At 43.5% G+C, this 20,693-nt stretch overlaps 1 protein-coding gene across 1 annotated transcript in view; it reads left to right on the forward strand.

The window, feature by feature from the left end:
- The window catches only part of LOC121282470 (sodium- and chloride-dependent neutral and basic amino acid transporter B(0+)-like), an 86,562-nt gene that overhangs the window by 42,322 nt on the left and 23,547 nt on the right, over positions 1–20,693 (forward strand). The window contains exons 8-10 of the mRNA XM_041196173.1: positions 8,612–8,840; positions 10,133–10,258; positions 14,227–14,345. Coding sequence (XP_041052107.1) covers positions 8,612–8,840; positions 10,133–10,258; positions 14,227–14,345 — 474 coding nt within the window. The remainder of the gene's footprint in view (positions 1–8,611; positions 8,841–10,132; positions 10,259–14,226; positions 14,346–20,693) is intronic.

The raw sequence follows: 20,693 nt of genomic DNA on the forward strand, positions 1-20,693 counted from the left end.
TACCACTGTGCCACCACCTCTGCTGGGCCTGTCTTGCCATTGGGACAGGACATACCCAGAGATGGTGGTGGTGGTGTTTGGGACATTAGCTATAAGGTATGATTCCATGAGTATGACTATGTTGCATGACTAGTTCCCTCAATTCTCTCAAGCTCTCCCAATTTTGGCACAAACCCCCAGATGTTAGTGAGGAGGACTTTGCAGGGCTGACAGGGCTGAGATTGCCGTTGTCGTTTCCGGTGCCTAAGTCGATGTTGGGCGGTCTGTCTGATTTTGTTCCTTATGGACTTTTTAGCAGTTTGATGCAACTGTGTTGTTTCTAGACCATTTCAGAGGGCATTTAACAGTCAACAACTTTCCTGTGGGTCTAAGAATCACATGTAGGCCAGAACAAGTAAGGACGGCATTCCTTGGACATTACTAAAGGGCATTGGTGAACCGGGGGTTTTTACAACAATTGACAATGGTTCATGGTCACCATTAGATTTTTAATTCCGGATTTTTATTGATTAAATTCAAATTCCACCATCTTCAATGGTGGGATTCAAACCTGGGTCCCAAGAGCATTACAATTGTTCTGTGAATTACTAGCTCAGTGACAATACCACTATGCCACCACCTCACACATATGGTGCCTGGATATGACTGTAGTGCACACATCATCCAGCCTGCCTCATCTCCTGACTTCATAATTAATTAGGCCAGCATTGTGCAATTTGGTGCAAATTCCCACCAGCCTTTGTGGCAGGAAAAACACTCAGGACTTAAGCATGGAATGGAAAATCCCAGCCTAAGAAAAAACTTTAATGAAAATTCCGACCTAAGAGAAACTCCCAACAGAAGCTGAGGACGTCCAGAAACTTTGCCAGAAAACACTCCAGGGAAATGGCCTGGAAGCTAAAGGCAGTGAGTTTTATTGCAGAAGAAGACTCCATTGAATCTCTCTTGCAATTCCAGCTTCAGGGTGCAGAGTCCACAGGGCCTGCAAGGGTGATTTAAATCTTTGAAAGTTCCAGGTTGCAGCTGGTTTTGAGAACCCTTTCCCAAATTCAGTGTCAGAGGCGGCATTGAAGGAAAGCCCATCGCGAAAACATGGTTCTCCAGTCAGAGCTCCAACACGTGGCCTCTGAATTCATAAGATAAGAAAAAAATCATTCATTTCTTTAAATCTCAGGTGTGTCATGACTATCCAACTCGGAAATTGGCAACATAATTTTAAATTTGAATGCCTTGTTGCTCAGTGTTGCAAACTCCGGGACGAAAGAAGTCAGCACACAGTCGAGCAGGCAGCCATTACTAAGTCCTCCTCAATAAACATGTCATTGCCATATTGTGGACCCTGCAAAAACCAGCAGGTGCAGGAAATCCCTTTGTCTCGGAGTCAATGGCGGCGCCATCTAGAAACCCAAGAAAAGCTCTAAAGTTTAAAAAACTGAGGGCAGAGCAAAAAGAAATCACCTTCCAACACAATTCTATGATTTAAAAACACCCTAGATAGCACAAACTTCTTGTTTTCAAGCTTTCACGCAGAGTAAAAGGTTAGTAAAACAACGGTTACTGCACCACAAGCATTCTTAAAAGGACAATGACATTTAAAGTTGGAAGTACATGAAAATATTTAATGATCATTGATCAAAAATCCAGCTTGCCAGATCAGTTTGTATTTATCCAAGGGGCCAAACCCAATGGGAAAAGTGGCATTCCTTGAAAATCAACTTTTCACATTACCAGAATACATCAGGCCTCAGTAAAAAATCAATGGAAGCACAGATTGCTGCCTTTTTATATTGGTTTGATGATCTTGTGAGCCAGATTATCCTAATGCAAGACAATGATGAATCTGCAGCCAGCCTCAAGGAACTATTAATAGCTTTTGATGAATATTTTAATCTTCAAGCTGAGGAGAGACATAGAATACCCCCAGCAAAATAATAAAAGGGTAAGACAGCATCCGAACAAACTACCCAAAGACATCAGAGAGGCAGGGAATTTTTCAGAAGTCCCAAAGGAATATCGCTTGTAGTGAATGACAAGGAAACAGTTCTGCGACAGGCAGAACAAGAAAAACCAGAAGTAAAATCAGAAAATGTTCATAACAAAAGACTCAATCTGAGTATATAGTTTTGAAAACAAACAATAAACTAAAGCCTTCAATGAACCAAACTGTTTAAGATCTGAACAGACAGATTTCCTTACCTGGTCACAAAGGTACTAGGAGGGGATAACAACCCTCAATTCCATGGTTGGCAAGTCAAAGTGGGCATTGGGAAAAAGCAACCAGATGTACAGCCAAACACAACAGCAGGCAAAAATGGTACTCAAACAAGTTGCAGCCTTGAAAGGCTCTTTGAAGAATCAACGCCTGTGCCTGGAAAAGCACGAGGAGTTAAGAAAGACATTGAATGCTACTTCAGAAAAAGCTGTGTTGGAGCGATCAGTAGTGACAAAACAATACACTGAAAGGCAGAGTGAGAAAACAAGAGCTGAACAAGAAAATAAACAGTTGAAAGAACAGCTAGTTGTCATTCAAGCTAAGATTAAAAAAAAGTGTACATGTGCTTCAGCAAACAGATGGAATAAAGATTCCCTTGAGCAGCAGAATGGCAGAACGGCAGAACAAACACAATGAGACTTTGGTAAATTAGAAGAAAGCTCATGATGAAGTAATTGTGCTTTGCAATGCAGAAGAAAATCTGTTGAAGGACCTTCACATGCCACAAGGATCTCTTAGGTCAGAATTTGCCCCTCTGAAGCATTATGAAGTGAAACAAAATAAATCTAATGCCACTCTAAAAGAACTGATGAATGAGTTTTCAGAGAAGACTCAGGAATGTTCAATATTCTGGGCAGAAGCCAAGAGCTCCAAGAAAGAGACAGCAGTACTGAAGGGGTTGTTGCACATTTGGAAGTAACCTTGGAAAATCGTTACATTTCCAAAGAGGTATACAAAGAGATAAAAATCAAGAACATTAAATGGCAAGCAGAGTTAGAATTTCTCACTAAAGAGCATGGGGTGTTTAAAAAAACAATTGGCAGAATTGAAATTACAGAATGTGAGCTTAAAGGATGGCACAGAGGAATTATACTCTGTCAAGGAAAAACTGATCAGTGTAGAGAATCAACTTCCACGTGCAAAAGATGAGTTTGTTAAGGAGAGACAAAAACTGATGAGGACACTGAAGTGTTACTCACAGAAAGGCGGAGGCGTAGTGGTATTGTCGCTGTGCCAGTAATCCAGAGACCCAGCGTAATGCTCTGGGGACCCAAGTTCGAATCCCACCACTGCAGATGGTGAAATTTGAAATCAAGAAAAATCTGGAATTAAAAGTCTAATAATGATCATTGTTGATTGTTGTAAAAGCCCATCTGGTTCACAAATGAAATCTGCTGCCCTTACCTGGTCTGGCTTATTTGTGGCTCCACACTGACAGCAATGTGGTTGACTCCTAAATGCCCTCTGAGTTGGCCTAGAAAGCCACTCAGCTGTATCCAACTGCTAAAAACCCTCAGAGGAATGAAACCGGACAGACCACCCAGAATCGACCTAGGGACCGGAAATGACAATGGCAATCTCAGCCCTGTCGACCCTGCAAAGTCCTCCTTACTAATGTCTGGGGGCTAGTGCCAAAATTGGGGGAGCTGCCTCAGAGGCTAGTCAAGCAACAGCCTGACATACTCATCTTCATGGAATCATATCTTACAGGCAATTTCCCAGATACCACCATCACTATCCTGCATATATCCTCTCCCACCGGTAGGACAAAACCAGCAGAGGTGGCAAGACAGTGGTATACGATCAGGAGGCCCTGGTAGTCCTCAACATGGACTTTGGGCCACATGAAGTCTCATGGCATCAGGTCAAACATGGATAAGAAAACTTCTTGTTGATTACCGCCCACCCACACAGCTGATGAATCAGTGCTCCTTCATGTTTAACACCACTTGGAGGAAGCACTGAGGGTGGCAAGGGCACAGAGTGTACTCTGGGTGGGGGACTTCAATGTCCATAACCAAGATTGGCTTGGTAGCACTACTACTAACCAAGCTGGCTGAGTCTTAAATGACATAGCTGCTAGACTGAGTCTGTGGCAGGTGGTGAGAGAACCAACTTGAGGAAAAAACACACTTGACCTCATCCTCACCAACCTGCCTGCCTCAGATGCATCTGTCCATGACAGTATCAGTAGAAATGACCACTGCACGGTCCTTGTGGAGGCAAAGTTCCATCTTAACTTTGAGAATACCTTCCATCTTGTTGTGTGGCACTACCACTGTGCCAAATGGGACAGATCTCAAACAGAGGTAGCAACTCAAGTCTAGGCAACCATGAGGCAGCAGCAGAATTATGCTCAACTACAATCTGCAACCTCATTACCTGGCATATCACCCACTCTACCATTATAACCAAGCCAGGGGATCAACACTGGTTCAACAAAGAGTGCAGGAGGGCATGCCAGGAACAGCACCAGGCATACCTGAAAATGAGGTGTCAATCTGGTGAAGCTATAATACAGGACTACTTGCATGCCAAACAGTATAAGCAGCAAGTGATAGACAGAGCTAAGCGATTCCACAACCAATGGATCAGATCTAAGCTCTGTAGTCCTGCCACCTCCAGCTATGAATGGTGGTGGACAATTAAACAACTCACTGGAAGAAGAACATCCATCAATATCCTCATCCTTAATTATGGGGGAATCCAGCATGTCAGTGCAAAAGATAAGGCTGAAGCATTTGATACAATCTTCAGCCAGAAATGTCGAGTGGATGATCCATCTTGGTCTCCTCCAGAGGTCCCCAGCATCAAGAAACCAGGCTTCAGCCAATTTCGATTCACTCCACGTGATATCAAGAAACAGCTGAAGGCATTGGATACTGCAAAGGCAATAGGCCCTGACAATATTCCGGCAATAGCACTGAAGGCTTGTGCTCCAGAGCTTGCCGCACCTTTAGTCTAAATGTTCCAGTACAGCTACAATACTGGCACCTACCTGGCTATGTGGAAAATTGCCGAGGTATGTCCTGTTCACAAAAAGCAGGACAAATCCAACCCGGCCAATTACGGCCCCATCAGTCTACCCTCGATCATCAGTAACGCTATGGAAGTGGTCATCAACTTGCTTAGCAATAACCTACTTACTGATGCCTAGTTTGGGTTCTGCCGGGACCACTCAGCTCTTGACCTCATTATAGTTTTGTTCAAACATGGTCAAAAGAACTGAACTCCCGAAGTGAGTTGAGAGCGACTACCCTTGACATCAAGGCAGCATTTGACCGAGTGTGGCATCAAGAAGCCCTAGCAAAACTGAAGTCAATTGCAATCGGGGAAAACTCTGATAGCATAAAGGAAGATGTTTGTGGTTGTTGGAAGTCAGTCATCTCAGCTTCTGGGCATCTATACAGGAGTTCCTCAGGTAGCGTCCTCAGCCCAGCCATCTTCACCTGCTTCACCAATTACCTTCCTTCCATCATAAGGTCAGAAGTGGGGATGTTTGCTGATGATTGCACAATGTTCAACACCATTTGCAACTCCTCAAATACTGAAGCAGTCCATGTCCAAATGCAGCTAGACCTGGATGACTTCCAGGCTTGGGCTGATGAGGCAAGTAACATTTGTGTCACAGAAGTGCCAGGCAATGACCACCTCCAACAAGAGAGAATCTAACCAATCACCTCTTGGCATTCAATGGCATCACAATCACCAAATTCCCCCACTATCAACATTCAGGGGGTTACCATTGACCAGAAACTGATCTGGACTAGCCATATAAATACTGTGGCTACAAGAGCCAGTCAGTGGCTAGGAATCCTGCAGTGAGTAACTCACCTCCTGACTCCCCAAAGCTTGTCCACCATCTACAAGGCACAAATCCAGAGTGTGATGGAATACTCCCCACTTGCCTGGATGAGTGCAGCTCCAACAACACTCAGGAAGCTTGCTATCATCCATGACAAAGTAGCCCGCCTGATTGGCACCCCATCAACAAACGTTCACTCCATCTACCAACAACACACAGTGGTAGCAGTGTATACCATCTAAAGATGTACCACAGAAACTTACCAAGGCTCCTTAGACAGCATCTTCCAAACCCATGACCGCTACCATCTAGAAGGACAAGGGCAGCAGATGCCTGGAAATACCACCACCTGGAAGTTCCCCCCAAGAAATTCCCCTCCTTCTCATTCACCATCCAGACTTGGAAATATACCGTCGTTCCTTCACTGTTGCTGGGTCAAAATCCACTAACTCCGTCCTTAACAGCACTGTGGGTGTACCTACACCACAGGGACTGCAGGGGTTAAAGAAGGCAGCTCACCACCACCTTCTCTAGGGCAATTGGGGATAGACAATAAATGCTGGCCCAGCCAGTGAGCCCACATTCTTTGAATGAATTAAAATAAACTAATACACTTGAAAGAGGGCTTGAAATGCTTAAATTATGAGGTTGTAGAAACAAATTCAACAGAGATAGATCTTCAATCAAAATTCAGTGAATTTCAAGCATCAAATATGTCCAGTTAGCATCGTGAGAAAGTGAGAAATGTCTGGAACAGGAGAATGAATTGCTGAAGAATCAGAGCAGTTGCTTGAATGCAGAATTAATAACCAAAACTGATAAAATTGTTGAGCTCTGATCCAACCTGAACAACATGATGGGCGAGATGCATAGTATGGAAGGGCAGATCTAGATTTTCAAAGCAGATAAGGAGAGTTTTAAGAAACACATTGAGGATCTAACAAATGAACCGGATGAGTCCAAACAACAGTCAGTGACCAGGCAAGAAACATTCCAAACAGAACTGAATGCTCAGCTGACATTTGTCAAACTTATTCAAGAGTTCCACAGATAACTCTTAGACAAAAACAACTCAACTTACTTGATTAGTTGCTGGGCCAAATGGAAATATTTGTAAGCTTGAAAAACAACTAGAAATGAAGAAAGTAATTCAAAATTTGGCTAACATTGTGGAATAGGTGTAAAATGAAGGTTCCACTGTTGAAACATGAATATCCATATTCATCAAGTTGAACCACATGATGAACAAAAAAGAAGTGACAAGGAGGCTAATATGATGTTCGTCCACCCTAAGGGAATGAGTCAGAGTACCAACAACCATCGATCAACGCAACAGCCAAACCGACCAATTGAGGCTAAACACAAAAAAATGGAAAAAAAGAACGAAAACATACCGAAATATCAGTCCAACCACCAAGTTAACAGGAAGAACCAGAAACACCAGAGCCTAAAAAACCTCTAATAGAATGGCGGATGAGTCATGGAAAGGTCATAATGTTCACTGCCTGAACCTGAAAATTCAAGGACTTGAAGGTGAGAGATGGGCTAGTGAGAATGTTATAATAATAATACAGTAATAGCAACAATGTAGTAATAGAAATAATGCTGTAACAACAATGTAAATTTATGAGACTGATAAAAATGTAAGGCATGAAGTAAACTAGTATAACTCAACATACATTAGATAAAGACTTGGGGGGAGGTGTAGTATAATAGGGTTAACATGGGACAGTACTGTCCACACAGTGATGTAAGAAGGCACATGACCCAGATGCAGTGGTCAGTGTGGTGCTGAGCAGAGATGGGAAATGACCTAAGTATGGAGATGGTTCCTTGCCTGTACCCTTTACTGTAAATAGTTCTACTTGTTAATAAAAGCTTGCAGTTAACCTAATGAAGACTACGAAGACTTTGTTCTGTAACCAACACCCTCCCACCAATTACTAGTGGGTCAAACATTTTTTTAATACTTCTGGCAACTTGTTTTAGGAGATGGTAAAGATGGACCGGGATAGGATGGGCAGGATATGATAAAAAGGGAATGAATGAGATAAGGTAAGATATGATGGACAATATGGACGAGAGGTGATGGTCTTGGATAGAGGAGGATGCAGTGAAATGGAATTCAGTGAGGTAGGCTGAAGTGATTGGATAGGGAAGGATGGGGTTAGATAGAAGGGATTAAGGTGGAATGTAACAAGATGGGATCAGCTAGGACAGGGTGGATGAGATGCCATTAAGTGGTAAGGGAAAGTATCAGGCAAATTATGGATTAGATGAAATGTAATGGGATGAAATAAGGCAAAACGGGGTGAAATGCAATGACTGACATTTTTTTGCATCATTTTGTTTTTGCAACTTGTAATAAATTTGTTCATAAAATTATTGATTATGTAGCTTATCAATCTATGTGTGCGGGCTAATTGATTAGTGACATCATTATTATCTGCCACATAGTGACTTAACACATAAATGGCCAATCACAATTAAATAAAGGTATTGCTGTAGAAAAACAGGAGCCTACTGGGTCACAGTAATTAAAGAAATGAATCATCACTGGAAAACATGACAGTGAAAAACATTGATGCTTCTGGGGAGTTTGCCAGCAAATATTAGGTTAGGAGACAAAATGATAGCCCTAATTTTTAATGGAGACAATATTGGTTAAAAGAGCTTCATCTGTTCACCTCATTGTTGAACCGTGGTGCTGACAATATCTCTCATTGTTAATGCAGTTTTACCTATCATAATTGAATAAGTTCAAGGAAAACCTCCTACTGCTAACTGATTCTATTCTACTTCCTCTTTACTAGGTTTGGAAAGATGCTGCAACACAAATTTTCTTTTCTATTGCCATATCTATGGGAGGTTTAACAGCACTATCATCCTACAACAAATTCCACAACAACTGTTGCAGAGATACCATCATTGTGTGCACTGTTAATTGTGCTACGAGTGTGTTTGCTGGATTTGTCATCTTCTCCATCCTTGGACACATGGCACACGTACAGGATGTTCCTGTTTCAGAGGTTGTACAGTCAGGTAAACTAGAGCCATCTCTTTGAAATCAATCATTTGTTAGATGTGAAATTGCAATTGTCCCGGTGTACTGACACAATAATCAAAACTTGGATCTGCAGCAGTAATTCTGGTGGAAAGTGATTTCAAGCTCTGAAATGCCACACAGTAAAATGATGGTTTTATTATATCGGACAGTGATTGGAGCTGAATAGTAAACTGGAAAGTTTGGAGATTAACAGACTTGTTGAAAATATTCCATTAAATGTGAGAACTTTGAATCATCACAGGGTGTCACAGGACAATTGATTAACATTAGAAATACACAATATAGTGCAGGGCTTTGAATCCTGTGTTTCCAATCTACTGCCACATCCTGAGTGGGAGATCAATAGTACCTGTGTGACAACAGAAAGAAAGACCTGCATTGATTCAGCAACTTTCATGATCACTTTGCAACTAATGAAGCACTTTTGAAATGTTGTTGCCTTTGTAATGTAGGAAGTGTGTCTGCCAATTTGCATGCAGCAAGCTCCCACAAACAGAACTATGACAATGGCCAGATAATCTGTTTTTTGTGATGTTGATTGAGGGATAAATATTGGCCAGGACACTGGGGTTAACTCTTCCGCTCTTCTTCAAAATAGTGCCATAAGATCTTTGTGTCCTCCTGAGCGAACAGGTGGGGCCTTGTTTTAATGTCTCATCCAAAAGGCAGCACAGCTGGAAGTACAGCACTCCCTCAGTACTGCACTGGAATATTACCATTTTATTTTGGCCAAGTCTCTAGAGTGGGACTTAAACCCAAATCCTTCTGACTCAGAGGTGAGAGCGCTATCAACTAAGTAACAGCTGACACTGAAGTAAAGCATCTTATGGTGATCAGATTCTATAGTTTCTTGCCTTCCCACCTTCAGGGGTTGCCCAACCACACCCTCAGAGACTGATGCAGCTTTTTAACATCGATCACGTTGTAGGCTGTGGGTATAGGTTCCATCCACATGTGCATTTTCTAGAAGCCTCACTGTAAAACCAGAACCATGTGTAAAATGATCCCTGTCTAGTTTTAGGCCATTAGAATAGTGATCTACTAAAATAGTAAGAGATGCATTAAATGGAAACTTTTCCAGCATTGACAGCATAGAAATAAGTCACAACATCTCAGGTCAAATACACAAATACTGGGCAAAGTGAGTTAGATTATGATAATTTGGATTCTAAGTTAATTAATGGCTTTGAAATATGTTATATCAGGTTACAGTATCTCCTTTTTAAGCACCATTAATTTTACCATATTAACTGTATCTACTTGTTAGGTATTGGTCTGGCTTTCATTGCCTATCCAGAGGCCCTTGCACAGTTGCCACTGGCACCTTTTTGGTCCACTTTATTTTTCTTCATGCTCATCACTCTGGGACTCGACAGTCAGTTCTCAAGTTTGGGTAAGTGTCTTCATAAACCACCTCTATCAAGCCTTTATTAAAGAAAAATTATGAATATAAATCATTATAATATCATGAGGTATTGCAAATTCTAATTTTATAATTCATATATTTTAGAAAATAACTTTTAGTTTGGCAGTTGGATTTTTAAAAAAATGTCGATAAATGGAAAACCTGATTGAGAAACTGGTAAACATCCCTAGGATAACTACAATTCAAAAGGTGTTTATTTTACAAGGCCACAGTTGACACTTGACAAACATAAAAAATGGATGGCCCATCTCTGAGCTCTTGACAATGCCAGGATGTTCACATTTATTTCAACAGAAGATTTAACTTCTTCATGTAGTTCTCAGATCAAAAGAAGCTAAAAGTGCCTTGTCAACAAGGGGCTTCTTTATAGGACCAGTAAGTCTGGAAAGAGGACAATTATATGCATTAGAGATATAAATGATTCATGTGTGCTACAGAGTTGTTTTCAAGGTAAAACATAATTGGTTTACATTTCTGTTTGGAGCATCCCAAAGTATGTCACATTGCCATGAAGATGGACTGTGGGGGTTAGGAAGGTAACTTTTTTTGAATTTATATGTGTGTCTTTGCTCACAGAAAATTTTCTGTCAGCCATCAGTTTGGTTAAAGCTTGGGAAGGCAGAGAGAGGGAATCTACTAGGAGCTATAAAGCAGTTCTGGGACCATAAGCTGTACAGGAACTATTGGAGCAGACTGGGAGAAAGTCAAGACAAAGAACGTAAAGGCTATTTGGAACCAAGGGTGTTCCTGATTTTTAAATCACTCAGCACCAATGCAATGGGACCCATGATGGGGCTGAGGGTTCCACAATTGTGAGGTTTTAAAGGGAAGCTGGAGGGTTGCTTAGCCAAATACTAATCTCCATGAAATCTCACACCTCAGAGAATAGCTACAATACAGAGGAAAAACCAAAGTGAATTCCTGAGAGCTGTGGCATACTTGGTTGAGTCTCAGAGAAGAAGTGAATGAACCCACAAGATTCTGTAATGTTTAAAGGAACTCTTGGGTGGAAGTAAAATGAAGAATGGTGTTTTAAGTATTTAAGTCTTTACAAAATATAGTGTTAAATTTGAGGTGTTGGTTTAATTTTTTAATGTAAAGTAAAGTATTTTGATCTAAAATGTGAAATCTTGTGATGCTGTTCTTTCAGTTAATCATTGGGTGTTTGAATTTCTCTCCAAATGCTAATGGTCTCCAGAGATTGTAACAAAGATGACAAGTTACTGTTATTAATGTTCCTGAACAAATACTTACCAATACCTTCAACTTCCTTTGTGCGTATGACACCCATGGGCACACCTGCAAAGACTTTAGCTCTTCAGAAAGGAAGACAGCCTTAGCCTTCCAGTCACATAAGGACTGCTGCTTAGAGCATTGTCTCTCTCCGAAATCTCTTTCTGGGAGTGGAGGCAAGGTTGATTTATTCCTTTCCTCATCATCCTTATTATGGCACCTAGGAATGATCATCAGATTAATGAAAACTTCCACCAGACTCATTAACACTGAGATCTGGAGGGAAGGCTGCAATGTCCTGCAATGAGGATACTCTTTTTCTTATTCATTCATCACTGGTGGGGGATCAGCATTTTTTGCCCATCTCTTGTTGTCCTTGAGAAGATGATTGTGAGTCCCCTTTGTAAAACTGCTGAAGTTGTGCAGGTGCACCCACAATGCTGTCAGGAAGGGAGTTCCGGTATGTTGACCCAGCAACAGTGAGGGAAAGGTGATACAGTTCCTAATAGGTAGGCGGTGTGACTTGCATGGGGACTTCCCGGTGGTGGTATTCCCAAGCATTTGCTGCCCTTATAATTCTAGGTGATAGGTTATGGGTTTGGACAGTATTCTTGAATGGGCCTTGGCTGCAGTGAATTTTATAGATAGTACACACTGCAGAACTGTGCACCAGTGATGGAGAGAGTGTGGATGGAGTGTCAGTCAAGTGGAATGCTTTGCCCTGGATAGTGTTGAATTCTTGAATGATCCAAACCTTCACACATCTAGGCAAGTGGAGAGTATTCCATCACACTCCTGACTTGTGCCTTGATGCTGGACAGCCTTTGGGGAGCTAGGAGGTGAGTTCCCAGTCTCTGATCTGCTTTTGTAACCGTAGCATTTATATAGCTTGTCCAGTTCAGCTTCTAGTCAATGGATGTCAATAGTGGTGGATTCAGCAATGGTAATGCCATTGAATGTCAAGGGGAGGTGGTAGATTTTCTCTTGTTGGAGATGATCATTGCCTAGTACTTGTCTGACATGAATGTTACTTCCCAGATATTATCTTAAGCCTGGATGTTGTCCAGATGTTGCTGCATGCAGGCACTGACTGCTTCAATACCTGAAGAGTTATGAATGGTGCTGAACACTGCACAATCATCAGCAAACAAGATCATTGATGAAGCAGCTGAGGGTGGTTGGGCCTAGGGCATTTCACGGAGGAACCCTTGTAGCGATGTGATGGAGCTGAGATGATTGAAAAACCAAAAAACCACAACCATCTTCCTTTGTGTTAAGTATAACTCCAACCAGTGGAGAGTTTTCTCCTGATTCCTATTGAATTATGTTTTTCTAGGGCTCCTTGATGCCACACTTGGTCAAAAACTGCCTTGAATTCAAGGGCAGTCACTCTCACTTTACCTCTAGAATTCAGCTCTTTTGTCCATGTTTGGACAAGGCAGTTAATCAGTCAGGAGCTGGCTGGCCCTGGCGGAGCACAAACTGAGCACCAGGGAGCAGGTTACTGCAGAGTAAGAGCCATTTGATAGTAATGTTGACAATACCCTCCTTCACTTTGCTGATGATCGAGAGTAGACTGATCGGATGATAATTGGCCAGATTATGTTTATTCTTTTTGTGGACAGGATATCCCTAGGCAGTTTTCCACATTGTTGGATAGATGCTTGTATTGTAGCTTTACAACCTGTCCAAGCTGAAACAGTTTGACTAGGGCTGTGGCCAATTTTGGAGGTGGGGAGGTCAGCAAGACACCATGATGGATCATCCGCTTGGCACTTCTGGCTGAAGTTGGTTGCAAATGCTTCAATCTTTTCTTTTGAACTGATCTGCTGGATTCCTGAATCAATGAGGGTGGGGATGTTTGTGGACCTTCCTCCTCCAGTTGGTTGTTTAGTTGTTCAGCACTACTTATGACTGAATGCAGCAGGAGTGCAGAGCTTTGATCTGACCCATTGCTGTGGGATCACTTCGGTCTGTCTTTAGCATGTTATTTCCATTGTGTAACATGCATTTAATCTTTTGTTGTAGCCTCATCAGTTTGGCACCACATTTTGAGGTATGCTTAGTGCTGCTCTTGCCATTGAATCAGGGTTGGTCCTCTAGCTTAATGGTAATGGCAGAATGAGAGATATGCTAGGCCATGGGGTTATGGATTGTGGTTGAATTCACTTGTATTGCTGCTGAAGGCCCACAACACCTTGTGGATACCCAGTTTTGAGCTGCTAGGTCCGTTCTGTGTCTTTCCCATTTGGCATAGTGGTATTGCCACATAACATGATGGAAGGTGTCCTCACTTTGTCCCCACGAGGATGGTGCCATGGTCTCTCCTACATACTGTCATGAACAGATGCATCTGCAACAGGCTGATTGGTAAGGATTAGGTCAAATAGGTTTTTCCCTCTTGTTGGTTCCCTCACCATCTTCTGCAAGCCTGGTCTGGCAGATGTGTTCTTCAGGACTCAGCCAGCTCCACCAATAGTGGTGCAACCAAATCACTCCTGGTCATGGATATTTAAGTCTGCTACCCAGAGTGCATTATGTGCCCTTGCTACTGTCAGTACTTCTTCCAAGTGGTGTTCAACATGGAGGAGCACTGATCCATTAGCTGAGGGGGAATGGTGGATGGTAATCAATAGCAGGGGCTGTGGAACTGTGTAAATTATAAATGAAGTGCTGACCTCATTTCACTTTTTTTTCATCAGAAACAATTTTAACAGCCTTGCTGGATCAGTTCCCCATGTTTCTACGATCAAAACGCCTTTATCTGACAACTGGCATTTGCTTGTTATTTTATTTGCTTGGCCTTTTATATGTAACAGAGGTATGTTATCCTTTAACAGTTTGTGATATTTCACTCTATATTATGAATTATTATCCTATGAAGTCAGGAATTTCACAGCATTAAGTCGCAAAAAAATAACCTTGCACGGCAGTCATGTTTTATCCCATTATTTAATATAATGCAGTGCTAATTTGGAACTGACTAACCATTCCCATCAGCAGTTACTAAATGCAGAGCCTTGTTAAAGAGATGAAATGCAGCTTTGTTACGACCCTGTGAATCAGATTTCCATTGTATCCATTGGACATTGATGTGTTCCACCATGTAGGGATGTGCACTTTGGTGAATTTCCATCTCACTTTCAATTTGGCTCAGTTTATAACACTGTCACCTTGAAGTCTAAGATGTGAAGCTTGTAAGCCCCAACCAAGGGTTCAAGCACAAGCAAATAAGTTATGTTGACATATCACGACTGTGACCAGGGGAATCCTGCATTGTCAGATGTGCCATCCTTTGGATGACCTATTAAATGGAGGCCCATCTACCCATTCAGATTCAAAATCCAGGATCCTGTGGGGCTTTAAATGCAGAGGGTCAGTGAAAGGGATGGGAATGTTAGAGGTACCACAAAAAAACTGGTTCCAGGAATCATGCAAAAGGCTTTCACATTGGACGTATGTACTCTGGTGTAAGTCAAGACATATTTTACCTGATTTTGCACGTTCAAGTGGCAATGTTAAATTCAACTGCTAACTATTTATTACACATGGTGCTTCTTTCCTGCTCTTTATTTGCCTTCATTTGTAACTGACCTCCTGCTGCTCTAGAAGGCTGGGATGGCACAAAAACCCCCTCTGGTAAGAGGCAGAACATCCTGCTGCTTCAATGGTGAGAGCACTGGCTTAAAGAGATGAAATGCAGCTTTGTTACAACCCAGTGAATCAGATTTCCATTGTATCCATTGGACATTGATGTGTTCCTCCATGTAGGGATGTGCACTTTGGTGAATTTCCATCTCACTTTCAATTTGGCTCAGTTTATAATACTCTCACCTTGAAGTCAAAGATGTTAGGCTTGTAAGCCCGAACCAAGGGTTCAAGCACAAGCTACAGGCTAGGTAACAGAGGAGAGTTGGAAAATGCTGGAGAAGCTCAGCAGGTCTGGTAGCATCTGTGGAGACAAACAGAGTTAACGTATGACCCTTCTTCAGAGCTGAAGAGAAGTAGAAATGTGATGAAACTTAAGTGGGGGGGGGGGGGGGGTGAAGCAGGTGAAGCTGGATAGAAGACCAGCAAAAGGTGGGGGCTAAGGAGAGATTGACAAAGATGTCATGGACAAAAAGACAGAAGGAATGTTAATGGTAGTGGTAAAGGTTAAAGGAGGTACTGAAAGTGGCATAAAGGTAAGAAAGCAGAATGTGTTAATAGCAGAACTAAGCACTCTGTGAAATAACAACATGGAACAAATAACAGATGGCCCTTTTGGGAGTGGGATGGGGTGGGAAGGGGTCAATGGTTGGGGAAAAAGGATGGAAAAAGGGACATAAAGGGATAAAAAAAAAGCAGATAAAAGAATAATAAATGAATAAACATGAAAATAAGTGGATCAAAAATAAGAATGAATTTAAAAAAGGGGGATTAAAAAAGGGATGAAGATAGAGGAGCGAGTTCATGGTCTGAAGTTGTTGAACTCAATGTTAAGTCCGGAAGGTTATAAAATGCCTACCTGGAAGATGAGGTGCTGTTCCTCCACTTTGCGTTGGGCTTCACTGGAACATTGCAGCAGGCGAAGGATGGACATGTGGGCGTGAGAGCAGGATGGTGTGTTGAAATGGCAAGTGACAGGAATGTCTGGGCCATGCTTGCGGACAGACCAAAGGTGTTCCGCAAAGCGGTCATCCAGTTTACATTTGGTCTCCCCAGTGTAGAGGAGACCATATTGGGAGCAGTAAAAGCAGTGGACCAAATTGAAGGAGGTATGAGTGAAGTGCTGCTTCACCTGAAAGAAGTGTTTGAGCCCTTGGACAGTGAGGAAGAGGAGGTTGCACCTTCTGCAATTGTATGGGAAGGTGCCGTGGGAGGGGGATGAGGTGTTGGGGGTGATGGAAGAGTGGACCAGGGTGTCCCAGAGGAAACGTTCCCTATGGAACGCTGACAGACGGGGTGAGGGGAAGATGTGTTTGGTAGTGGTGGTTTGCCGGAGTTGGCGGAAATAGCAGAGGATGATCTTTTGAATGCGGAGGCTGGTGGGGTAAAAAATGAGGACAACTCTATCATGGTTCTGGGAGGGAAGGGAAGGGGTAAAGGTACAGGCACGGGAGATGGGTCGAACACGGTTGAGGGTCCTGTCAACCACAGTGGGTAGGCAACCTCTGTTAAGGAAAAAGGAAGATATGTCAGAAATGCTGTTTTGGAAGGTGGCAACATCAGAACAGATGCAACAGAGATGAAGGAACTGAGAGAATGGGATGGAGTCCTCACAGGAAGCAGGGTGTAAGGAGCTGTAGTCAAGGTAGGTGTGGGAGTTGGTGGACAGTCTATCACCAGAAATGGAGCTAGAGTGGTCAAGGAAGGGAAGGGAAGGGAAGTGCTGGAGATGGACGTGATAGAGGGGCGCAGACTGGAAGCAAAATGGATAATTTTTTCCACATCCAGGCGAGAGCATGAAGCTGCACCGAAACAGTCGTCGATGTACTAAAAAAGAGTTGTGGGAGGGGACCTGAGTAGGACTGGAACAAGGAATGTTCCACATAGCCCATGTGGGCACCCACATAGCCACACCTTTTATTTGGAGGTGTCATCTGATGCCTTAACAAGAAACTTTTTCTCTTCCTTTCAGGTGTTAAGGAATGCAACCTCCAAAAACTTATTGATACCAATACCCATCCAGGACCCTTCCCACCCCTCTGACCCCATCCTGTCTTCTAACCCCAGCCCTTGTCATGTATTCACCATACCCTCCGAACTTCCCCTCTCTGATGCTGAACATTCTGTATATAGCAAATGACTCAGTTTTAGACCCTTACGCCCTCCTCAATTAATTCTGGGCTCGGCATGAGGCTGAGTTCTTCTTCTGCTGCCTTTGCTTCTGTGCTCACTTCTTTGGGCCAGATTCCTCCCCCCATTCAATGGATCCTTTCACCCATCTGCAGTATTCTCCCTTCATCTGGACCCCGCTCTCTGACCTCTTACCTGCTCTTGATCTTTTCATTGAGAACTGTCGGCGTGACATCAACCATCTGAATTTCTCTGCTCCTCTCACCCACTCTAACCTGTTTCCTTCCAAACTTGCTGCACTCCATTCTCTTAGGCCCAACCCTGACTTTGTTATCAAACCTGCCGACAAGGGTGCTGCTGCTGATGTTGTCTGGTGCATTGTCGCCTTTTTTTAAATTTATTCATGGATGTGAGCTTCGCTGGATGAGCCAGCATTTATTGCCCATCCCTCATTACCCTTGAGAAGTTGGTGGTGAGCTGACTTCTTGAACTGCTGCAGTCCATGTGGTGCAGGTACACCCACACTGCTGTTTGGAAGGGAGTTCCAGGATTTTGACCCAGTGACAGTGAAGGAACAGTGATATATTTCCAAGTCAAGATGATGAATTACTTGGAGGGGAACTTCTAGGTAGTGGTGTTCCCATCTATCTGTTGCTCTTGTCCTTCTGGATAGTAGTGGTTATAGGTTTGGAAGGTGCTGTCGGAGGATCCTTGGTGAATTCCTGCAGCGTATCTTCTAGATGGTACACACTGCTGTTATTGTGCATCGGTGGTGGGGGGAGTGAATGTTTGTGGATGTGGTGCCAATCAAGTGGGCTGGTTTGTCCTGGATGGTGTCAAGCTTCTTGAGTGCTGTGGGAGCTGCACTCATACAGGCAAGTGGGGAGCATTCCATCACACTCCTGACTTGTGCTTGTAGATGGTGGAAAGGCTTTGTGGAGTCAGGAGGTGGGTTACTCATCACAGGATTCCTAGCCTCTGACCTGCTCTTGTAGCCACGGTATTTATATGGCTAGTCCGGTTCAGTTTCTGGTCAATGGTAACCCCCAGGATGTTGATAGTGGGGGATTCAGTGATGGTATTACCAATGAGCATCAAGGGGCGATGGTTGGATTCACTCTTGCTGGAGATGGTCATTGCCTGACACTTGTGTGGTGTGAATGTTACTTGCCACTTGTCAGCCCAAGCTTGGAGATTGTCAAGGTATTGCTGCATTTGAACGTAGGCTGCTTCAGTATCTGAGGAGTTGCGAATGGTGCTGAACATTGTGCAATCATCAGCGAACATCCCCACTTTTGACCTTATGTTGGAAGGAAGGTCATTGATGAAGCAGCTGAAGATGGTTGGGTCAAGGACACCACCCTGAGGAATTCCTGCAGTGATGTCCTGGAGCTGAGATGACTGAACTCCAATAACCACAAACTTTGTGTTAGGTATGATTCCAACCAGCGGAGAATTTTCCCCGATTCCCATTGACTCCACTTTTACCACGTTTCCTTGATGATACACTCTATAAAATGCTGCCTTGATGTTAAGGACAGTCACTCTCAACTCACCTCGGAAGTTCAGCTCTTTTGTCCATGTTTGAACCAAGGATGTAATCAGATTAAGTGGCCCTGGAAGGCCCCAAACTGGTCGTCAATGAACAGATAATTGCTAAGCAAGTGCTGCTTGCACTGTTGATAACCCCCTTCTATTACTTTGCTGATGATCGAGAGTAGACTAATGGGGTGGTAATTGGCTTGGTTAGATTTGTCCTGCTTTTTGTGTACAGAACATACCTGGGCAATTTTCCACGTGGCTAGGTAGATGCCAATGTTATAGCTGTACTGGAACGGCTTGGTTAGGGGCGCGGCAAGTTCTGGAGCACAAGTCTTCAGTGCTATTGCCGGGATGTTTTCAGGGCCCATTGCCTTTACAGTATCCAGTGCCTTCAGCCGTTTCTTGATATCATGTGGAGTGAATCGAATTGGCTGAAGACTGGCATCTGTGATGCTGGGGACCTCCAGAGGAGGTCAAGATGGATCATCCACTCAGCACCTCTGGCTGAAGATTGTAGCAAATGCTTCAGCCTTATCTTTCGCACTGATGTGCTGGGCTCCTCCATCATTGAGGATGGGCATGTTGGTGGAGCCTCCTCCTTCAGTGATTTGTTTAGTTGTCCACCACCATTCACATCTGAATGGTAGGTGGAAGGACTGCAGAGCTTAGATCTGATCTGTTGGTTGTGGGATCGCTTAGCCCTGTCTGTCACTCGCTGCTTATATTTGGCATGCAAGTAGTCCTATTTTATTGCTTCACCAGGTTGACACCTCATTTTTAGGTATGCCTGGTGCTGCTCCTGGCATGCCCTCCCGAACTCTTCATTGAACCAGGGTTGATCCCCTGGCTTGATGGCAATGGTAGAATGGGAGATATGCCGGGCCATGAGGTTGCAGATTATGTTCGAGTATAATCCTGCTGCTGCTGATGGCCCACAGTGCCTCATGGATGCCCAGTCTTGAGTTGCTAGATCTGTTTGAAATCTACCCCACTTAGCATGGTGGTAGTGCCACACAACGCGATGGTGGGTATCCTTAATGTGAAGGCGGGACTTCATCTCAACGATGACTGTGTGGTGGTCAGTCCTACTGATACTGTCATGGGCAGATGCATCTGCAGCAGTTAGGGTGAGGATGAGGTCAAGTATGTTTTTCCCTCTTGTTGGTTCCCTCACCACCTGCTGCAAAGCCAGTCCAGCAGCAATTTCCTCTAAGACTCGGCCAGCTCGGTCAGTAGTGGTGCTACTGAGCCACTCTCGGCGATGGACAGTGAAGTCCCCATGCAGAGTTTATTCTGTGTCCTTGTCACTCAGTGCTTCCTCTAAGTGGTGTTCAACGTGGAGGAGCACTGACTCATCAGCTGAGGGAGAGCAGTATGTGGTAATCAGCAAGAGGTTTCCTTGCCCAGGTTTGACCTGATGCCATGAGACTTCATGGGGTCCAGAGTTGATGTTGAGGATTCCCAGGGCAACTCCCTCCCGACTGTTTACCACTGTGCAGCTACCTCTGCTGGGTCTGTCCTGCTGGTGGGACAGGACATACCCATGGATGATGATGGTGGTGTCTGGGACATTATCTATAAGGTATGACTCCGTGGGGATGACTATGTCAGGCTGTTGCTTGACTAGTCTGTGAGACAGCTCTCCCAATTTTGGCACTAGCCCTCATATATGTTAGTAATGAGGGCTTGGCAGGTTGACAGGGCTGAGTTTGCCGTTGTCGTTCCTGATGCCTAAGTCAATGCCGGATGGTCCGTCTGGTTTAATTCCATTTTAGTGACTTTGTTGTGGTTTCTTACAACTGAGTGGCTTGCTAGGACATTTCAAAGGACATTTAAGAGTTAACACATT

This window comes from Carcharodon carcharias, chromosome 9 (assembly GCF_017639515.1).
Source record: "Carcharodon carcharias isolate sCarCar2 chromosome 9, sCarCar2.pri, whole genome shotgun sequence".
NCBI classification, from domain to species: domain Eukaryota; kingdom Metazoa; phylum Chordata; class Chondrichthyes; order Lamniformes; family Lamnidae; genus Carcharodon; species Carcharodon carcharias.